At 36.7% G+C, this 21,833-nt stretch overlaps 1 protein-coding gene and 1 long non-coding RNA gene across 2 annotated transcripts; one reads left to right on the forward strand and one right to left on the reverse strand.

Annotated features, from left to right (window-relative positions):
• Positions 1-11,542: 11,542 nt before the first annotated feature.
• Positions 11,543-19,872, reverse strand: LOC111864995. The gene is made up of 6 exons (XR_002842881.2): positions 19,694-19,872; positions 19,220-19,271; positions 15,351-15,385; positions 14,789-14,880; positions 14,556-14,704; positions 11,543-12,904 (listed from the first exon to the last, which is right to left on the reverse strand). It is a non-coding gene; the product is annotated as an uncharacterized LOC111864995 (long non-coding RNA).
• Positions 19,873-19,946: 74 nt separating this feature from the next.
• LOC111864993 (EEF1A lysine methyltransferase 1) lies at positions 19,947-21,832 on the forward strand. The gene is made up of 4 exons (XM_023852666.2): positions 19,947-20,170; positions 20,630-20,777; positions 20,869-21,078; positions 21,649-21,832. Exons 1-4 carry the CDS (start codon positions 20,012-20,014, stop codon positions 21,780-21,782), a joined length of 651 nt encoding a protein of 216 aa, XP_023708434.1. The 5' UTR covers positions 19,947-20,011; the 3' UTR covers positions 21,783-21,832.
• The last annotated feature ends 1 nt before the right edge of the window (position 21,833 follows it).

Consider the following 21,833-nt stretch of genomic DNA (forward strand, 5'->3'; position numbering starts at 1 on the left):
GCCTACTTTATTTTTATTATTGACGGCTGTTAATATTTTATTTAATAGAGTATATGAAGCAGTTTCGGTGGAAAGGTTAGGACGAAATCCAAATTGTTCACTAGCCAAGATATCATTAGCATAGGTATGTGTTAACAATCTTCTAAAGATAATTTTTTCACACACCTTGGAAAATGATGTCAACAAGGAGATTGGTCTATAATTAAAACAATCTTCTCTATTTCCCTTCTTATATAGAGGGCTAACAATCGAATATTTCATGCATAAGGGAAATTTACCAGCTGATACTGCCTTATTTAATATACAACATAACGGGGAAGAAATGTATGGGGCACTTATTTTTAGTATCTTCAATGAAATCTCATCGTATCCAGAAGAGTTTTTGGAAGGTAAAAAAGAGAACCTTTTCAATTTCCTTCGTTGTTATGTTATTGAAGATGATTTTAGGAAAAGGGCCCTTAGCAGCCAGGTTCAAATAATGTTTGTATTTGTTATTCGAATCAGTATCAGAGGTAAATTGGCTAGAAATTTTTTGAATAATATTATCAGCAACGTTTAAAAAATAATTATTAAAATTACTTGAGTTGATTTGGACTGTATTGCAGATTTTACCCTTTGAACAATCTTTACCCAGTTCTGCCCTTATAATGTTCCAAGTGGTTTTGGCAACATTATTAGAGTTGGTAATTTTGTCCTCATTGCTAAGTCTTTTTGCCTCATTTATTACCTTAGTTAAAATCTTGCAGTATGATTTATAATACTGCTTTAGATTTTCATTGTCATGAAATTTTGCCAAAAGATATAATTCTCTTTTCCTTCTGCAGGAAGTTTTTATTCCAGTGGTTAACCATTGTTTGGAGGAAAAATGTTCGTAAATTTTCTTTTTGGGAAAACAAGCATTAAATATCTGCAAATATACATCTACAAAATTATTAAATACACTATCTATATTATTGTCCTCAGCATTAAATACGGTTTCCCAAGTCTCAAAACTTAAACTTAGTTGAAATCATCTAGGGAACAGTTGTTAAATGTCCGGATAATTTTGAAATTAAGGTTTGTCCTTTCCCTACCGATCTCTTAGCATGAAGACAAAAGTTGATTAGTATGAGGAAGGTGATATATATTTACACATGTCAATGCCCTAATTTATGTCTCTGCAATAATGGTAACATAATAGGTGAAAACATATATACTGCAAAAGCAGTGGGTTTATAATAATGTTTACAAGAGTCTATCACTGGATCGTGTCCTAAACTGGGTCAATCCAGTCCATATCTTCAAATGCTGTTTCTTTAACATCCATTTTAATATTGTCGTCACATCTATACTTAGGTATTCCAAGGGGACTCTTCCATCAGGTTTCTAACTCAGATTTTGTACACACCATCTAACCCTTGCTTGCTACAATCATCAACAATTCAACCTTCTTGAAGTAATCGCCATTATAATGTGTATTTGCCTGATGAGTACACATACAGCTTTCTCCAGATTCCTGTTACCGCCTTTCTTAAGGTTCAAAAATTCTCTATAGCATTATTTTCTCAAGAATTTTCAATCTATGTTCCTCTCCAAGAGCAATAAACCCACACAAAACAACAGGTAAAACTGAAGTATGTATGTATTTTAATATTTACATTGTTACATAGGCGACAAGAACAACAGATGCTGAACTGAATGGTAGCAATCGTTCCAAAAAATTAATTTTCTGTTAATATTGTCTTGATACAACTAAATTCCAATATTTTAAATCGTTTAAAAAAATATAAAGAATTAACATGGAAAAGAATAATCAGAATGTCCAGTCTGTGAATTCACTGTATAAAGAGCCAAGTAAATACAGGTAGATGAGTCGAACACAACCTATTCAATACCATTTCATTCAAAAACATAATTTCATAAACTGCACTGTCTACATGTTGGACTTTTCAGCACAATGAACATTACATGCAGAATTTGTAGACAATGTGATCACTCAATACACCAAATTACACACAGTCAGCAAAATTGGTTATTACTTATAACAAACTGCAAATATTTTGCATAGGCACTAATTACTAATTTAAATTTTACTCAAAACTAACCAATAAAAGTTGCATCATTTTAAGGAATACATTATCAAAAATTTTCAGAAACCTATGTTGAACAGTGCTTTCCTCTCCCCCTGCCAAAAAAACTGTTCGGCCGCCATAATGTAATTGCATAAAGCAGGGATTTAAAACATTAGGTATCTGGGTAACTTTCAAATGCATAACATTTCATAAAAATTAATTTCTCATGACAGATCTATGCAGACAAGATCACTACATCACTACATTTGCTGTGTATGGAAATAATTCAACATAACACGTTTGTTTGGAGGGGGGCTGGGAAAAAATTATGTCTTCCCTTAGCATCCTTTCATTTAACAGGGGTCAATGGATGAAAAGTCTTCAAAGGATAACAAAGTTTATGTTCAACAATCAACACATATTAAATTATTTTGCCTTGCTACTTGCCCCCCTAGCCAAATTGAAACAATTACAACCAGGAGCATTAGAACTGAATCAAACATTCACAACCTCAAATCCATCACTGTGGTTGAGGAACATGCGCACCTTCCCTATGTCAGGGCGAGATATATATTCTACAGAATATAAATACTAGGCAACTATTTTCATACTCCTTTTGTAGAGTACAAATTAAAGGAATGTTGTCATCAATGTTCATGCAACCTTTAATACATACATTTATATATAAACATCTTTAAAAACTGATGAGTTTTAAATTAGTATAAGTTATTTAGCTTTTCTATGAAAAAGTATATATACAATATATGTAAGCTGATCTGTTTTGACAGAGGAAAGAATTTACAATCAGACACTTCCAGTTTTCAAGTCTATGACTTTAAACTTACTAATATGACATCCTTGATAACAAGCTATGTATATCACTCTCATAGTGGCTGTATTTCATTTACATCAAGTTGCAACTTTCAGGCACTCTTTGCTGCTCATCAGCATACAGCACACAGTGTCATGCTCTTCAATACAAAAAGTCTAGGGCTAAATAATAACTATACACTTTGAATTTCTTGTCCAAGCATCCTGTTTGAACCATTCTCCTGTTTTTATGTTACAATAATTCTAACAAAAATCTGTACATATCTTTTAAAGCACTTGCATTTTAGCAACAAACTTTACAGCTTGGTCCCAACATCTCTTTATACAAAGTTTTAAAAACCTTTTAGTATTCTCACTCGGCCAACTTGATAAAATGTGATTCATTTCAGAAAAATCCATCAGGTTCTGAAACTTCACATTGTCAATCACAACAAGAGACCAAACATATTACTGGATATTCAGTTGAACCTATACTCCTGTTTCCCAACAGTGCCTCTTGTTTGGTTTACATTCTATTAACTAGGTTTTATAAATGCACAGTAGCATTCAATGAACTCCTTCACACTTATAATTCATGTTATGCAATGCTGTTTAACCCTCTAACCACATAACTAAAAAAATCCTGAAGTTAAATATGCAAAATTAGCTCTACTGTCTGTCTGTTGACCTGTCCCAGAAAAATGTGACCTATGTACATCTTGCTGTTGTATTAAATACATGTTCTCACTGAGATAATTAGAGCACGGTAACAATGTGGCCCTAAGAGATATGGAAAATTCATTTCATGTACACAATTTGAATTAAAAACACACACATTTATTCATACTCATTACACATATAAAAACACCTTTCCCTCTTCTCTGGGTATTATAAAACATAGTTTTTCTATCTTTCTAGGGGTCTCAATAAGAACCTTCCTCTTAAATTCTTTGAATATTTTTTTCCTGAAATGTTCTAGGGTTGTATAAAATTTGTGGAATTACTCATTTTGCCATTATTTTGTAATTTATTTTTGGTTGAAAACTAAGGCTCAAATGTGTTAGCTAACAGTAAGTTCTCACGGCACGCTGTTTACATGCATATTCACAGGTCCATCTTACCTGAGTCATTACTGTAGGGTCTTAATATTGTATCCTGTGCTTCAAGACAAATAAATATGAGGGGGGACCCAAAAATAACTGGAAACGACCTGTTGCGCGCGCATGCTTTGTACTTACGAGTTGTGCTGCTAGGTGGTGTTAGCTGGGAGTCTCCCGCAACTGTTAGTGAGCTGGCGTCAGTCTGAGTTAAGTGGTTTGTCTGTGGTGCTCTGTTGTGTGCGTTCCTGTTTCAACCCTTTGGCGATTAGTGAGATGGCCAACCAGAAGGAACAAAGAGTGTGCGTGAAATTGATGAAGATCGTCGAAACACCATTGACCAACATTCTGAGGAAACGAACATCTCATGGAGCACGGTCCAGCGAATTTTAACCGACGGTTTGCACATGAGACGGGTGTCTGCAAAATTTGTTCCTCGCTTGCTCGGAGATGACCAAAGAGAAAACCGCGTGAATGTTTGCTGCGACTTGAAGAGTGAAGTGCAGTTTTCCCTAACAGAAAGCAAAATTTCACGCACACTCTTTGTTCCTTCTGGTCAGCCATCTCACTAATCGCCAAAGGTTTGAAACAGGAACGCACACAACAGAGCACTACAGACAAACCACTTAACTCAGACTTACGCCAGCTCACTAACAGTCGCAGGAGACCCCCAGCTAACACCACCTAGCAGCACAACTCATAACTAAAAAGCATGCGCGCGCAACAGGTCGTTTCCGGTTATTTTTGGGTCCCCCTTCGTATGTGTGACTATAAGGTCTTAGTATTATGTATCCTGTATTTCAAGACACATGAAATACACAAACACACAGTCTTAAGCCCTCATAAGCTCAATGCAAGTCAGAAAGCATCCTTCCTTCTACACTATGAAAATCATGCTCAATTGTAAGGCACGCCTAGAAAATTAGGATCTTATAATCTAAATTCAAAAAGCAAGTTTTACAGTTGGAGAGATTTTCAAGTTACCAATAAACTGCTGTTTAAAATACTACAATGACAAAACTAAAAAAGTAGTCACTTGGTTGCACATTTGGGTCATATACAAAGGACACGGGGTCTACTAAACTGAAATACTCAGTACATCTTTTAACAAGACACTAAATAAATAAAAATAAAGATGGGAGAATAGAATCAGTGAAAGGAAAGTGCACCCCATCTCATTGAGTATGCTAAATAAATGGAAAGTATGTTATATTAATATATCCATGGTAAATTATAGAATATATTTGTGGAATTTTATTTTAAAGCCAAAATATAATGGCACTTATACTTCAGACCAGAGATTCTGTCATCAGTTCTCAAACACAATAACTTGTATGTGTATATTTACATTCTATTAACTAACTCCACAGGGCAGGGTTCTGCCTGCAAAAATAATAGTTACCCATTTAATAATAAAATTCTTCATATTTTATACAGTACTTACATTTTATTATCATACAAAATTCAATGGTGCCCCTGGATCTTCTGAATTAATTCAGGAAAACCACCCACTTGGCTCAGTAGTTAGAACAGACTAACTCTTGAGATACACATTGACAATATTTCTTTAAACAACTGGCACTATGGTAATAATTTTAAGAGGTAAGAGGGTTAATTCTGCACCATAATATCATAATGCAACATTAATGCCCAGAACTTTTCCCTGTAAATTTAGTTTTACAAGGAAATAAGTCAGCAATATTATTTAAAATCAGATAATAAGCTGTAGAGACTATCATCTGTCATATGATACAGTGTAGTCTGGAAGAAGTTCACCAACATTTCAGAGGAATTTACATCCTCTATCTTCATGTCAGAGAATTAGACAGGGAAGTAAATACCAGCAAGCAGTTGCTTGATTGCTTGTCTTACTCCAAAACATAAGTAAACTTCTACCAGACTATATGGCACAACATCCCAGGACATAATCTCTTTCATCACTGCTGTGACAGCCTCAAATCCTAAATAGATTATGAAAATGTTATACCATTTATAAAATGGCAAGACTTGAGGTTTTCAGGACCATTCATATTTCTTTTAGTCTTCTGGGTATATCACACTGACACATTACTATATTCAGGAACTCTACACAACACTTTTACAACCTCCTTAGTGTACTACAGGTACAATCTTAATGTTTTATTGTAGGTACAACTAACAATACCTACAATTTCACCCACAGTCTAACATAATAGTACAGCTATCTAATTTCCCATGCCTTCTGGTCAAGTTTGCAGCAATTAATGACAATTAATAGTAACAGTCTTCAGGGTATGTTCTGTCATAACATTTAGCACTACCATATTTTGTAACTACATATGGATTCAGAATAAGTAAATTCTAAAGGGTTCTGATGATGGTGTATGACATTTAGGATCAATGGGTTCTTGGACTTTGATCATCATTTGTTATTCTGCACACAGCATTTCGGAAACTGGATCCATTTCTGCCCTCAGATGAGGGGTGGGAGACACCTACTCTGTGGAGTCCATTAGAAAGAGCTAAGCTCAGTCACGGGACCAGTGACTTGTATTAGCTCTTTTAATGGACCCAAACTGAGGATGGAGATGGATCCAGTTTCTGAAAAGTTGTGTTCTTTAGAATAATGGTGAGTGCGCAAAGTCCCAAAAACCCATTAATCCTGAGTATTTTTAAGGATTGCATCCTGTTGCGTATATACAATGAACATATATAACTCTTTCCATCAACTTGTTCCATTGATGGAAAAAATTATATATATATATATATGTTCATTAAAGAGCCGCGCCATAGCTCAAGTGGTTAGTTGCTGGCTTCCCACCATGGCAGCCCGGGTTCGATCCCGTGTTTGGTCAACTGGGATTTGTGGTGAACAAAGTGGCGCTGTGACAGCTTTCCTCAGAGTACTTCGGTTTCCCCTGCCAATCTTCATTCCACCAATTGCTCCCCAATCACCCACACCTATCATCTGGGGCTGGTACAATAGGCCAGAAGTGGTGACAGTACAAGGGACTTAGTCCCAATCCACTAGCAATAATAATAAAAAAAAAAGTTTGTTCGTTAATCCCAAGATTCAGAAGACCTGAACTTCGTTAGAAATTGGTTCTACTTTTTAAGTGGGGCAAACTGGTTTCTTATACATGTGTACCGCTCTGAAACAGCTGTACATCAGAGCAATGTATATGAATTAATTCACCTTTCAAGCAGGCATAAGGTAAAATGTTCATTACATATCAAAATTCAGTGTATTATCCCTCTGTATTCCAAACAGAGCAGACAAAATATACTATAAGATGAGGCACCGGCCAAACAATTAATGTCAAATAATACCATATCTATACCACAGGCCTCCAAGCAGTTTACCATTTGTATACAAGTCCTGAATATACCATTATGTCTGCGGGAATAAAACAAGATTGTAACAACTGACATCATGATATGTAATAACACATGAAAAGTTTTATCCATATTTTACTCCATAACTTTCATTTTATAATAAGTTTATAATTCATTGTATTTTTATACCATGTATTTTATAATGTAACAGTTATCAAGTATCCAGCATTACTATCACAATGAAATTGCAGTTCTATAGTGTGTGAATATAGTAATCATGTGTTTTGCCTGATGATGGCTTTAAAAAGCCAAAACATGTAGCTAGGTAATTTTAACCTTGACCGTTATGTTGTGTTGCGACAGACTCCAATAAAGAATTGTATATAATAACACAACAAGATGCACGGAATGAAAATTAGTACAATCTTCATTACAATTTGTTAGATCTGGGGTTAAGTAAATTTTTATCTCCCTTAATTGGCTCATACTATGTAATTTCTTTCAGTAGGACAAAGAAAGTATACCAGATGGAAGGGCATCTCTTGGAAATGGTTTTAATAGTTACTAATTTTGATGTGTAAGCGGCCTCCATAGTTTAAAGGTAACGTTCCCACCTCATGACTCGTAGTACGCAGGTTCAAATACCTGGCGGAGGTCGTCGAATTTTTAAGGGCGGAAAAATTCAGGGAACAAGTCCTCTGGGAGGGACTTTAAGCCGTGGGTCCCGTGTCGTAGCTTTACGGCACGTAAAAGAACCTCATATCTCCAAAGGAGGTCACTTAGCCAAATTGTGGATGATTCCCGCCCAACAGCAGTCTCTAATACCTCTGGTAGATGGGGGAAGCATTATAGATACCTCTCAGATAGTACAGCCGGTCTCGCTGGCTGGGCGGGACTGATGGTAAGCACCAGTACCGGTAGGATATAGAGACTGGTAGAAATCATAGAGGGAAGCAAAATGGACCAATATAGGTCTAAGTGCATGGGGAAACCCACCCTCTCCAATAACTAATTAACTAATTTTCATGTGTGAGCTGGGATAGCGCAGTCATTATAGTGACTTCCTATGGGCTGGATGACTGAGGGGTCTGAGTTCGAGTCCCGGTAGGGTCAAGAATTTTCTCTTCTCCACATTGTCCAGACCAGCTCTAAGGCCCACCCAGTCTTCTATCCAGTAGGTACTGGAGGTAAAGTGGCAGGGGCGTGAAGCTGACCACTCATCTCCCGCTAGTGCTGAGGTCAAGAAAATGTGGATCTGTACATCCACCCCACCCCCCACATCTTCATGGCGTAGTGCTTGATTAGTTAAACACAGGGGCAACTTTTTTTTTTTTCTTGGCACTACAGCCCCAGTGGGCCTAAGCCTACCTCCATGAACTTCTCCATTCACTTCGATTTTTCTAGATCTTACACATACGGTAGGACTCCTTGGGCGGGTGATCAGCTCATCGCAAGGCCTCTACCTGTACACAAACAAAGAAAAACGCACACAAACATCCATGCCCTTAGTGGGATTCGAACCCATGATCCTGGCTTCCGAGTGAGTGAAGACAGTGCATGTCTTAGACCGCTTGGCTACCGTTACCGGCCAGGGGCAACTTTACCTTTATTGATTTTCAAGTTTGTTTTCATTCATAGCCCTAAAGACTACAATATAATTCTTCACTGGCGTAAAAATATCAAATCTTATATAGTTTCAGGACCTTTGTATTAAAACAAAAATGATGAATAAGATTATCTCAAGAAGAACAGGATTAGTGAAACTGTAAACCCACAACAGAAATTATTTTGCAGCAACACTACACTGTAAACTATTAAATCAAAATGATCATCTTGAAGGTGTATACACGCACAGAATTAAACCTTGTAAGTTTTCAAGAAACCAGTTACCATAATTTAAACTTTGGTGTCAAAATCTTTTACATGCCTAGCTCAAAATTAATTCTAACCTGAATGCGAAGTTTTGTAAGTACATATTTTTGCACTCATTTATATTAAATGATATGTACTGAATACAAAATACACGGTAGATTCAAAAAGTTCTGGGGCAGAAAAGAATACAGCAACATTGCGAAAGGTTGGCTGGAGCCTGCTCATATGTGTATATGTTTTGATATGCATTCCCCCCCCCCACAAACACATACAATTGAACGGTTCATTCACTATTAATTCCAAAAAGTGAGTACCTGTGAAGTATGACATCTACAAAATAAGTTCTGCGATGTAACCATTTCACAATATGGTTTTCCCTAATGTTACAGGCTTGGTTCTAAGAGCCACATAAAAAAGATCAGCTTCCCTTTTTTTATTCATGACATGACTATGAGTGTCTTGGTCTAGTGCTTATCACATGTTGTAACTGAAATATTTGTTGGTCATATTTCAAATTTCCCAACACAATTAGAGATATTCTTCCTCCATCACTGTGTTCATACTGGTAGTGGGGCCCACCCAGCCTCCTATTCAATAGGTACCGTGGGCTCCTTCCTCAGAGGCAAAGCCACTAGGCTGCAGAGCTTTAGTTGACCATTCACCTCTAACTACTGCTGAGGTTATGAATGTGTGGAGCTATTACCCTGGCTCTTCCATACACATACATGGCAAGGTGATCAATTAAGCATAGGGACAACATTACCTTTTTAACCTTTTAAAGCCGGCATATCAAACTCAGTATTGTAAACAAGCCATACTGAGATAATTAGCTAGTGACATGGGTTACTAATATCTATAGTCAGGACGGGAGCAAGAATTTACAGATGCTGACTGTTGCAAATGAGCAACATGACATTGTCTTTAAATCTGTTAAAAATGCACCTCTCACTTGTCTTACAACACACAATCCTTTTCTTCTATTTTGCACTTCATACATCACCAGGGTTTTGGCAAAGGCAATGTTAGGGGTATAATTTGACACATGCTACAGAACACACAATAAGACAATGAATAACGTTTTCTGTTTGACAAGCAAGGAAATAAGGCTCAAGAATGCAAGCTTTCACTACAGTCCCTTCTCACACTAAATGACTCTCAAGCTAAATAGTATCTGACAGGGTGACTTCTCCTTTCTCCATTCTGATAGTTGTCTCCTGAACTAACTGTGGCAACAAGTTAGGGTGGGAAGATCCTGCCAGTCAGTATTCAGGCCATGAACAGGCTAAGGGCTCAGAACACAACCACTGCCCACTTCTCTCTTATGACATGGAAGTACTAGAATGAAATCAAGAACCAGATAGCATGGCCACTTGGTATGACAGGCTGTTTGGGGGCTGTGAGTTTGACACATCTGCTTTAAATAATAATGGTTACTACATGTATCACCTGCTTTAACATTACTACATCTCATTTTGGTCACAAAAATTATTTTCAGTTTTTCATGAGTCTCAAAATAAACACTGATTATTCCCCTAAACAGTATTATCCAACTGGTCTTATAATGAAAATGCAACATGCTTTCTTTGAGGTAGGAACTGAATTTATATATATATTATTGATATGAACTTCATGCTTCATAGGGTTAATGTCACCTTTCACTTACACTAGTGCCATTCATGTTAATGATATACTTTTGTATACTCCTTTATTTATTCACAACCATAATAAAATCAACTTCAAGAGTGGCGAACAACTATAATTTCTAACACACTGCCACAAGTAAACAGGGAACCTTTTATTTATGTTCCATGATAGATCCATATTTCTTCAGGAATAGCATTCATATGTTACAGTACTAACAATACTGCCAACAATGATACTTCTCAATTAACAGGCTTTCCTATATTAAACGAATATTACATAAGTCAACTTAATTTTACCATACACCATATCTGTACTTTTAGTTAAAGAAAGCAAATGGCCTCTAGTCTGATTAATGATGAAAACCTATTCTTAAGCAACCCGGTTGATATGTTAGACCACAACAATACAGAAAGTATGATACAATGGGATGAGTAGGCAATTGAAGCAATTATTAAATCATGGTGCCACAAAATGTTTTAACCAACTCAAATAAAAGGAAAAACATATAATTAAAAAAGAGTAACAGAATAAGATAAACAGCATTTATCACTGGTTGCTATCATACTGAATCTCAGACTTGATCCACTTTGGATACGATTTGTACAACCTCCTGAGCTCTTGTTGCAATCTGTTTGTCATTTAATGATGCTGTCAGTATTGAGACTATGTAGCGTCAATGATAGGATGATTAATGAATATGCAGAAACTGGAGGAATGAGAATTGATAGGGGAAACTGAAGCACTTGGAGAAAATCTGCCCCACAGCCAATTTGTACACCATAAATCCCACACAACCTGACCTGGAATCAAACCCATACTGATGCAGTGGGAAAGTGGCAAATACCAACTTCAGATGACAGATGTGTTCTAGTGGAGTGTTAACTGAAGAGTTAAGGAGGGATGGGAAACTTATTCTTTGTTCTTGTGAAGTGTATATCTCTAATAATTAAAAATAAAAAAAATGAAAACAAATCACAATGGCTGATGGGACCCTTTGAAAAAAAAATCAACCACATACCTGGGAAGCCTGAAGAAAACCAAAGAGAGAACAGTCACTGCTGACTGATATTCAAAGGAGAATGTAAGTGCTCTATCACCAAGGTAATAGGCCCAGTATTCTCATTACTACCTGCAATAATAAAATTCTGTCTCTGTGGACTGAGAATAAAGTGCAGCTATACCCTGATTTATGTGATTACAGTGTTCATGGAGAATGCCATGAATAAATGTGTAAACTGAAGACATTTTTTTCCATAGATTCACTGTTGTGAGCATATAACTTTCAAGAGTTAATTTGCTATCATTTAAAGGTGTGCATGAGGGGAAGCAGAAACACTTTACAGAAGATATTTATACTTATAACTATCCCATTAAATAACAAGCTAACATTGCAAAATAATATCTACTTGCTATAATATACTATGCTGTACAAATAAATCAAAGTCTCCACATGGAAGATAAAGACCGCTAAAATGAATCAAAGTGAGGTACAGGGTATGGAATGCACTGCAGATATCGGAGTAAATAGAGGATGTTGAGAGTGGAAACTGTTATGTACAAGAATACACAAATCAGGATGTATCTGTACTGGGAATATAATGTCAGCCCAGAGATTTCCTTGGATAAAAATGTGAACAAAACTTGCTTATTCACAAATATTTTGAAAAACTGACAGACATCTGTTATTGGTGATGTTACGACTGTTTCTTAACTCACAACATTTGAACACCTGCTCAGTGAATTTCAAGAAATATTTAACCCAAGCTGTTCAGATATTTAAAGCTCATGACAAGGGCTCCCATCCAATGGTAACTGAAGACAGTAATGGAGATCAGCTGCTCCAGTCTCCAGTTTCTCTTAAAGCTCTAGAAGTGAGTCGTTCTATCTCGCTAAGTAACTGCTCAGTCTCTGCATCTAGCTCTTCCACTGGCCTCTCACTGACTGCAGCAAGTGGTGCTTCTACAGGATCCCATTCCAGCGAATCAGGAGTAGAGATACGTGACCAAGCTGTGCTACCGGCAGCACTGTTGCCATTCTGACCATTAGTTGCAGGAGACTCACAGCCATCATCTTCTGTCACACCAGCATAGTGTAGCAGTTGAATGGGTAGACAACCTGTTTATGATATCAATCACATATTAGCATTTTCCAGCATGATTGGAAGTTTCTGCAGTGACTGTACACAATGAAGTGTTCTTGGGCGGCCACCTATATTAAGATGGAGTTGCTACCCAATATTTAAGAGACTGCTCCTACCTCCATCATCAGGGGTTCATGTGATGAGTAATTACATGCACAGAGTATGCTCCTGCTCCCCAGCACAGATGACTGTAGCTGACAGCATACTCCTTGGGTATATACACAGCAAGCAGCCATATCATCATATATCATCATATGATAGATATATCACAGAGGCAGTTTCCAAAGCACTGGATACAAACTCCATCTTCACAAGGCTCATCTCCCAAGAGCAGTTCAATGATAACATTAATACATCTGTAAATAACTACTGAATACTGAAAATTTGGTTTCATTAAAATAAAGCCCTTCCTGTAGGTTTCACCTCATCATGATGGGAGAGCCCAGTTACAATGAATCAAAATGCTATGTCAGGGAAATCTAACACACCTGCCTTGATGACTGGTAAGAGGGGTGAGGAAGAGAATAGTAATCCACAATAAGTAGATGTGAGTCAACAGCTGTAGTGAAGATAACACATCTGAGGATATAACCAAATAAGTTTAATGTAGGTTTGAATGCAGAGAGACAGCAGCACCATCATCAAACTAGTTCTGTGCAGCAAATATAATGTGGCTATATTTTACAAAATCCATTTAGTTGGAATAACGGTACAACAAAGGGGAAAGTGGTAGCATAGTTGGCTGAGGCACTATGCTACAAGTCAGAAGGTCATGTTTTTGAGCTTGATGAGGTCAGTGGATTTTTCAATTGATCTAATCATTCCAGCTACACTATGGCCCTGGGGTTGACTCAACCTCTAACAGAAATCAGTGCCAGGAATCTCCCTGGGGGTAAAGGGTGGCTGGCATCTAAGGCTGACAACCTCACCATCTGTGAGCCAATTGTCTAGAAAATGTGGGAGCCTTGACATCTCTTAACCCTATGGGCCTCCACAGCCTGTTATAGGGGATATTTTTACCTTTTTTTTTTAATGGTATAACGTTTTGGACTCAAAACTACGTATGCATATTTATCCCAGTTACCTAGTGGTGACTTAGCCATGTGGATGGATCTGTGAGAATGGTGTGTGTTACACAGGGTACAGTTAGTTTAGTCCAAGTCACATTGCGACTGACGGTCAGTCAGTAACTGACCCCGGTCTAGAAAACCGAAATTAACTGCCATGGGGATTCGTTATGCTGGCCATGCGATACCCTTTATCCGCTAAAGTTGGCACTAACTTTGCCGACAAGCGGCGGTTGCTTGGTAGTATAGTTTGCTTGCAGACTAAAGCCATTGAGTCTGTTTTTTTTTGTTTGTTTGTCAGTAACTGACCATACAGTGCTGAATAACTAGGTGCAATGAATAATGAATTGGAAAGGTTGTGGAAGATAATGATAATGGCCTAACATAATGCAATATCACAGAATTCTCCTGGAGGGACCAAGAAAAACAAAGAAAAACCTCAGGATGGTTGGTGTCCCACCAGAGATTCAAATCAGGTAACTCCCTATTACATGCCAGAAGCATTACCACTTGAAGCAACTTGCTTGATGCAATGAAAAAAGCAACACTGAAGACATACCTTCATGTTCCCACTCAAGGTCCAGTGAACTGGGTGGGGTGGAAGAAGCAATACTTTTCTCCCTCTGACTAACTGTTTGTAACACAGCTCGAGCAGCCAATAAGGAACGAGCATCCAAGGGCTGCAGTGGAACATCCACAACTACTGGACTATAAAACAAACAATTCAAATTAAAATATTCCAATGCATAATAGCCAAGAAACTTATTCATTTTCTTTTGAATGAGCATGTACCTTGATGACTGTTGCTTTCTAGGTATCCTTTGGGTATATTCATTGCTTGGCAAAGTATCATCTGTCAATTCCAATGTTACCTTTTGGGGAGGCTGCAATACACAAAATAATGATAGGAACAAGATATAAAATCATCAGATGAGTTTAACTGACACCAAGTTCCTTTCTTAGAAACATAATTCACTGAAGTGTACCAAAAAAAAATTGTTGCACTCTTATACTTTTGTATAAGCATTTATATTACAAGTATTCCTATATATGTGTGTGTTGTAAAAATAAATATTTACCAACCTTTTTTCTCCTCAAAGATAGCAAATAAGATAAGCTATGGTCCATGAAAGCATTAAAACAGGAGAAAACCACTCTATTAAGATTCATTATAAAAAAAAATGTTTACCAGATTTCACCTAAATTCTTACATATACATAGTTACAAGTGGTAATGCAAATAAAATTGCATATGATGGTTGATACTTAATTATTTATTGAGATCTTCTCAATAGCATCAAGAACAGAAAAGGGTTCTTTTAGAATCTGGAAGAAAAAGAAATTATTCAGCTTACCCTTTTGATGGATTAGGATCTTGTTGTGGTGATTGCTGAAACACAAAAATACTTCATTATAATTTTATTTTATAAACATAATAGGATGACCAAAGAGAAATGAAGTGGCAGAAGGTTGGGGAAAACTGCATAATGAGGAGCTTCATAACTTATACACTTCACAAAGTATAATTAGAATGATCAAGTCAAGGAGGATAAGATGGGCAGGGTATCTACCACGAACAAAAAGCGGAATACATATAGGATATTGGTGGGAAAGCCAGAAGAAAAGATACCACTTGGAAGAGCAAGACATAGGTGGGTGGATAATATTAAAATGAATCTTAGAGAGATACAATAGGGTGGTATGGACTGGATTGATCTAGCACAGAATAGGGACCAATGGAGGGGTCTTGTGAACATGGTATTGAACAGTCATGTGCCATAAAATATTGGGAAGCTCCTGAGTAGCTGCACAACTGGCGGCTTCTCAAGGACTCGGCTCCATGAATACATTAGGATAGCCAAGTGTCACAGAGCACTTTGTTGCTTCAGACTTAAAAATGACATGTACTGATAGGACCTGACAAGATTAGTGCTAACAGAATTAAAGTATGTATATGACCTTCAAATTTCACAGACTTACAGTTATTTTCACATTTTTGTAAGAGCTCTTTCAATGATTCAAACAAAGCAATATACTCAAGTAAAATGTGCTTATAATTGAAGAGTCTAAAGTTTCTCCATTTCAGACAATGCAATACATTGTTACTTTGTAGTAGATATTTCCATTTTCATCTCCTAGCTATTCATCTGCCCACAATTCTGTTTCATCTGCAGCCCACTGAAGTATTCTGCATTTCCATTAACAATCAAACTTAATTATTTCACATTTTCAAAGGAATATGCCTTCTCAGATAATTCCTCATATCCTCATTCAAGATCATCTGTGAATATTATAATAAACATATACAGAATTATTAATGCACCTCCCTTTCTGACATCTATTTGGTACATTTGATTTTAAGCTTACTGGCCAAGATCTTTTCCCAGGTTAACAGGGGAAAGTGAATTATTTGTTCTCTCTGAAAGCAGCATGCTTGCCCAAAGCATTCCTAATTTCTAGTTCTGTTACTAACTATAAAGCTATCCCTGCAACAGGCCATGAAGGCCCATAGGGTTGAGAGACAATGAGGCTCCTACATTTGCCCTAGACAACTGGCTCATAGACGGTGGTGAGGTTGTCAGTCTTACGCTCTGGCCACCCTTTGCCCCCAGGAAGATTCCTGATACTCATTTCTATTAGAGGCTAAATCAACCCCAGGGCCATAGCGCAGCTGGAAGGATTAGGTCAATTGAAAAAAAAATCCAATGACCTCATTGGGACTTGAATCCATGACCTTCCGGCTTGTAGCATAGTGCCTCAACCAACTACGCTACCACATGCCCCTGTTATGAACTATAAGACTATATATGCTTTTACTGATCAAAGAACTTCTTTGTATCATTCTGAGTAAGATTACAGAACTTAGATGCAATTATTAAACCTTACCGTGATATCATCCACAAGAAAGTCAAACTGTAAAGATCATGTTGAGAATATTAGAAGTGAATATATTATGTGTTTCTTCAACTTAAAATAAAACTTTCATTGGGGGGGGGGGATATTTGATCAGCACTTTCTTTTTACAAATGAAAGACCTAATACTATAAAGAAATTACTACTACTACTACTACTAACACTTCCAAAACCCAGTTCTTTAATACTGAGTTTCTGATATGCATACAGTCTGGAAAAGTAATAATTACACATGTGCCTCTAATTCATATGCATACTGTAATAAGAACTATGTAACATGTGTTCGTAGCATGTCTTGAAAGCTACTAACACATGTACTTGTTCTGGGACCTGTCGAATAAAAGAAACTACCAGAAAGGTGTGAAACACTCAGTGATGAATTTGGTCTCGAACTAAACTGTTGTAATTTCAGAGGAGAAATTTAGTTGTGAAAACAAAATCATTCTCACTATGAAGATATTTTATGCATCCTGCAGATCACAGAGGGAACAAGACAAAGTATAATATATCACAAATTGGGAATACCATACGGTTACAAAGCATTTAGCACACACAAGCTACCACAGCAGATTAAATCAAGTATACAATTACACTATTACCAACTGCAAAGCAATTTTACAGTGTGTTTTTAGAAATAGTATGGTACATAAAACATCTTATGCTACAATCAGACACTTGTTTACAGTCAATATATGTAAACATGGAAATGAGAAATGAACAACAATGAAATACAAGATTTATAATTAGATATACGATAACAGTCAAATTTTTTATTACTATAAATTCATCTACAGACTAGAATATGAAGAAAGCAGTCTTCTGGGATTTGGCACCGTGTATATGTGGTGTTAACAGACGTTTCGGAGGAACGTATCGCCTCCATCTTCAGAGTGGAAGAAAAAATATAAGAAATCTGCAAGCGAAGAGACCGTGAGAACCGGCAAAAGCAGACTGGATCCAGTGGTAAACAGTGGTTGCGAGAGATGATGGTAATAACAGCGGTACCCATTAAGTAATAGGCAAACACTGCATCAGACAACAGTGGTGCCTATTACGTAACTGTTTTCCCATTGTTCGGCTTAGGGTTTATAAGGGAATTACACAGCCGCCGAAGACAGTTGTCAAGGCAGCAGCCTACGAGTTGAGTTGGAATCTAGCCAGCGGAGAGTTACGAGTTAGCCAGGCAGTCAACCAGTCAGTTGTAGTCTAGTATTTGTGATACTGTCGATGGCAGTAATTGTGAGATTGTAAACTGTGCGATTGTAAGGACGAATGTGCAATAAAATTCGCTATATCCAATAAGGCGTGGAGCAGATCATGTTCTGAGCCTTGAGGAATTCCATGTTGAACTTTGTCCCAGTTAGTAGAAACATTTTCATAGTACCTGAGGATTTCATTTTGACTCTCTTATTTTTTGCTTCTCAGATATGCAGTGAACCATTTCCATCTGTTCCTTAATATGGGAGTTTGGCCATGAGTATGTCATGATCTATACTGTCAGGTCCCTATAGTTCTGTGTCAGTAATACAAATAAGTTAGGATGTAGGATGTTAATCATCAGTAATCAGATATGTAGCAGTTACAAGTAACACTGCTATATATTTATATGTGCATATAATGTGGTTTATTCAATTATATTCTGGGAGGATTAAATCAAGTATGAGATGGGTGGGGGACATAGCATGCATATGAAAAAGCCAAGAGACCACATAGAAGAAACAGGGAAATGGGAAATTAAATCTTAGAAAAAGCGATATGATGATGCAAAGTGGATTAAACTAGCTCAGGACAGAGTCTAATGACACATTTCTGTAAAAATAGCAGACTTGTAGCTTCCTTAGAGAAATCTTGGATATATGAATAACTACAAATTCCTCATAGAAGCTCTAGTACCATGGAGTTTGTCAGCTTAATACCACTTTGACATTAAACGCTACTTCCCTTCTGGTCACATAAACTCAACGTATTACCTATAATAAATACATACTCCATCTTACAGTCAGAAATGATGGATGCGTAGAGTAGGGAAGTCTGTTTGTTGGTTTACTAATTTATTTAATGTGACTTTCATCAACTGTATATCTATTGCTGAATATGAGAATGATTTATTAACACTGTCTTGACGCTGTCCTCCTGCAGTCTTGTGTGCCCCCCCTCCTCAGGCACACAGCTGCGACTTTTGGTTATCTGTGGCATCGGGCCTGATAGTGGGCATGCAGCAGGCCACCGGAACGTTGTTTCTTGACTTTGATGCGGGTGACAGATGGAGAAAATTTTAATACAAACTGAAAATGTGGGCAGGCAGACTCACCTCGACATTGTCATCTCGTTGAAAGTACATAGTTCGCTGTGAGCGATACGGCCTGTAAAGAAATTTTTAATTTCATGAGCAACAAATTCAATTATACTGACTTAGGCTAACAATCATATTATACCACATACAAATTATTCGACTACGGCGGTAGAAGTATTTGGATTTTATGGAAATAATAGATGAGTAATGAAAATGAAAAAAGAGCTTGTACTGACGCCTGGAATCTTTGAGCGTTCTTTGTCTTGGTTCTGCGTTGTTTTTGTAAACTGGGGGAGTTTTTGTTATATATATGGTTGATATGTTCTTTTTTATTGTTTTATATTATGAATGCCTCGACTTGTTCCTGTGGGAATGGAATGTTTGTTTTTTGATCTGTGACTCATTCTATATCCAACGGTTGTTTCTATGCCTGTATCTGGACTATTTTGAATTGAATCGAATAAAAAAGAACTGTCATATCACAGATCTTACTTGGTGTTTTTGACGTTAAAGCAACGGCCAAAACACGTTCCCATGATAAGCCAGACCAATGGTCCAGCAGACTTTTGCAGAGCCTTGCAGCACCATGGAAATTTAAATTAAAATAGTATTTTAAGCCGCACCCATACTAACGTATAAAATTAATTTCTTCCATTTTCAAACTTGCGACTGTAGCGCCACCGGTTATAACGCGGTATTTCTTTATAACATTTTTCAGATTTTCATTTGATAAAATGTATGAGAATTTAACGGTACAGTATTTGCAAATGGAGACTAGGTGTTTGTGGCGTTGTTGACTTATATAGAGAAATGTCTGACAGTGATGATGATTGTCCACGATTATCAACTGAGGCATTGCAAGCCCTTCAAGAATTTTATGTTCAGCAAGCAGAAAATGACGAAAAATTGCGCAGCCTTCTTGAAGGGAAAGAAGTTTCGCCACAAAATATCCAATTTCCTGAAGACTGGGTATGTGTGTATAGTATTTTGTGGCTCAAGATTTCAAAATTGTTGGTCACATGAACGTAACAATTGCTTAGTGAACCATGGCAGTGAGAGTACCACTCACACCATGGCTTGTGGACATATATCCCTATAAGTAATTCTGTCTAGAGGTTTAAATTAGTTCAGAAAGTTGTATTATGAAATATTCACTATATATGACCGTTTCAAACAATATAATTATGGTTGATTAATCCTGTATTGGAAACACATAGAGAAATGATAGTCTGTTTTATGGGCTGCAGTTATCAGAATTATATGCACTGTGAGGATTTTTGTATCTATCTAGAAGAGTCTGTTTTGTTTATCAGAATATAAATTTATGTAATGTACGCTATTCAGAACCGATTTTCTAATAATGCAGCAAAACGCATTTTATGGGCATTGTGCAAACATTTAATGTTGTTTCAAAATTATTAATTTCAGCAACTTAGCCAATTTTGGTATGATGATGAAACAGCAGAATATCTTTCGAGAGAAGCACTTAGAGCTTCAGGTCCTACAGGAAAGATAGCATTGATATCCTGTCCAACACTTTATAACAAACTGAAATCCAAAGCGCACAGTAATCAGGGTATGTAACACTGGAATTTATATTCATTTACTTTATCATGTGATTGAATGGCTCAGTCTCCTAATATATATATATATATTTTCCTTTTCAGTGACTCTCTTTGAATTTGACAAGAGGTTTGCCATTTATGGGGAAGATTTCATTTCATATGATTACAATGCTCCTTTGGATATTCCCCGCCATTTTCATGGACAGTTTGATGTTGTTGTAGCAGATCCTCCATTTCTGTCAGAGGAATGCCTAATAAAAATTGCAGAAACTGTGAAGTTCCTTGCCAAGCACAAAATTATATTGTGCACAGGTTTGTAATTGTTGCAGTTTCATTATAATTATTAGTACATACAAAATACAGATTCTAATACTTAATTTGAAGTGGGGGAGAGAGTTCTCCTAATTTTATTGTTCTGTCTTCTTCTTCTTGGACATGGTTCTTCATTTAGTGTAGAAATTTTGAAATGCAATGCAGAATTTTAAACGATGGTATTGATACTGGTATTTATTTTGAGTGATTATGATCATTGTATTTTAATGGGGCACCAGTTCATGCTCATTTTAGTGATACAGGAACAATGAAATTCTAGTACAATTAAAGCAATATAGTGAAAATTGCAAACGCACTCAAACTTTCACTTAGCAGTGTATTTACAATTAGATTCTTAATTTAGTTTTTGAATAAGTATATGGGAACATCTGATTCGTTTTTTAAGATAAATTATGGCCCTTATCCAAGTAACAATGTAACAGAAGTTCATTCTGTTTTATTTTTTATGCTCAGGAGACTTTCGATGACTAAGAACTGTGTATGTATTAGGCTGCATATTAACGTTCAAGAAGAAGATAGTTACTGATATTTTAATGCTTTGTTTTCTAGGTGCTAAAATGAAATACTTGGCCATGATGATGTTGAATGTCAGAAAATGTGAATTTGAGCCACATCACAAGAACAACTTAGCAAATGAGTTTTACTGTTACACAAATTATGATACTGTTATTGACACTGAATAATTGTAATGTAAATGAATTTATTAAATATAATGTTCAGCATTTATACTGAAG

The sequence above is a fragment of the Cryptotermes secundus genome, unplaced genomic scaffold, assembly GCF_002891405.2.
Source record: "Cryptotermes secundus unplaced genomic scaffold, Csec_1.0 scaffold209, whole genome shotgun sequence".
NCBI classification, from domain to species: domain Eukaryota; kingdom Metazoa; phylum Arthropoda; class Insecta; order Blattodea; family Kalotermitidae; genus Cryptotermes; species Cryptotermes secundus.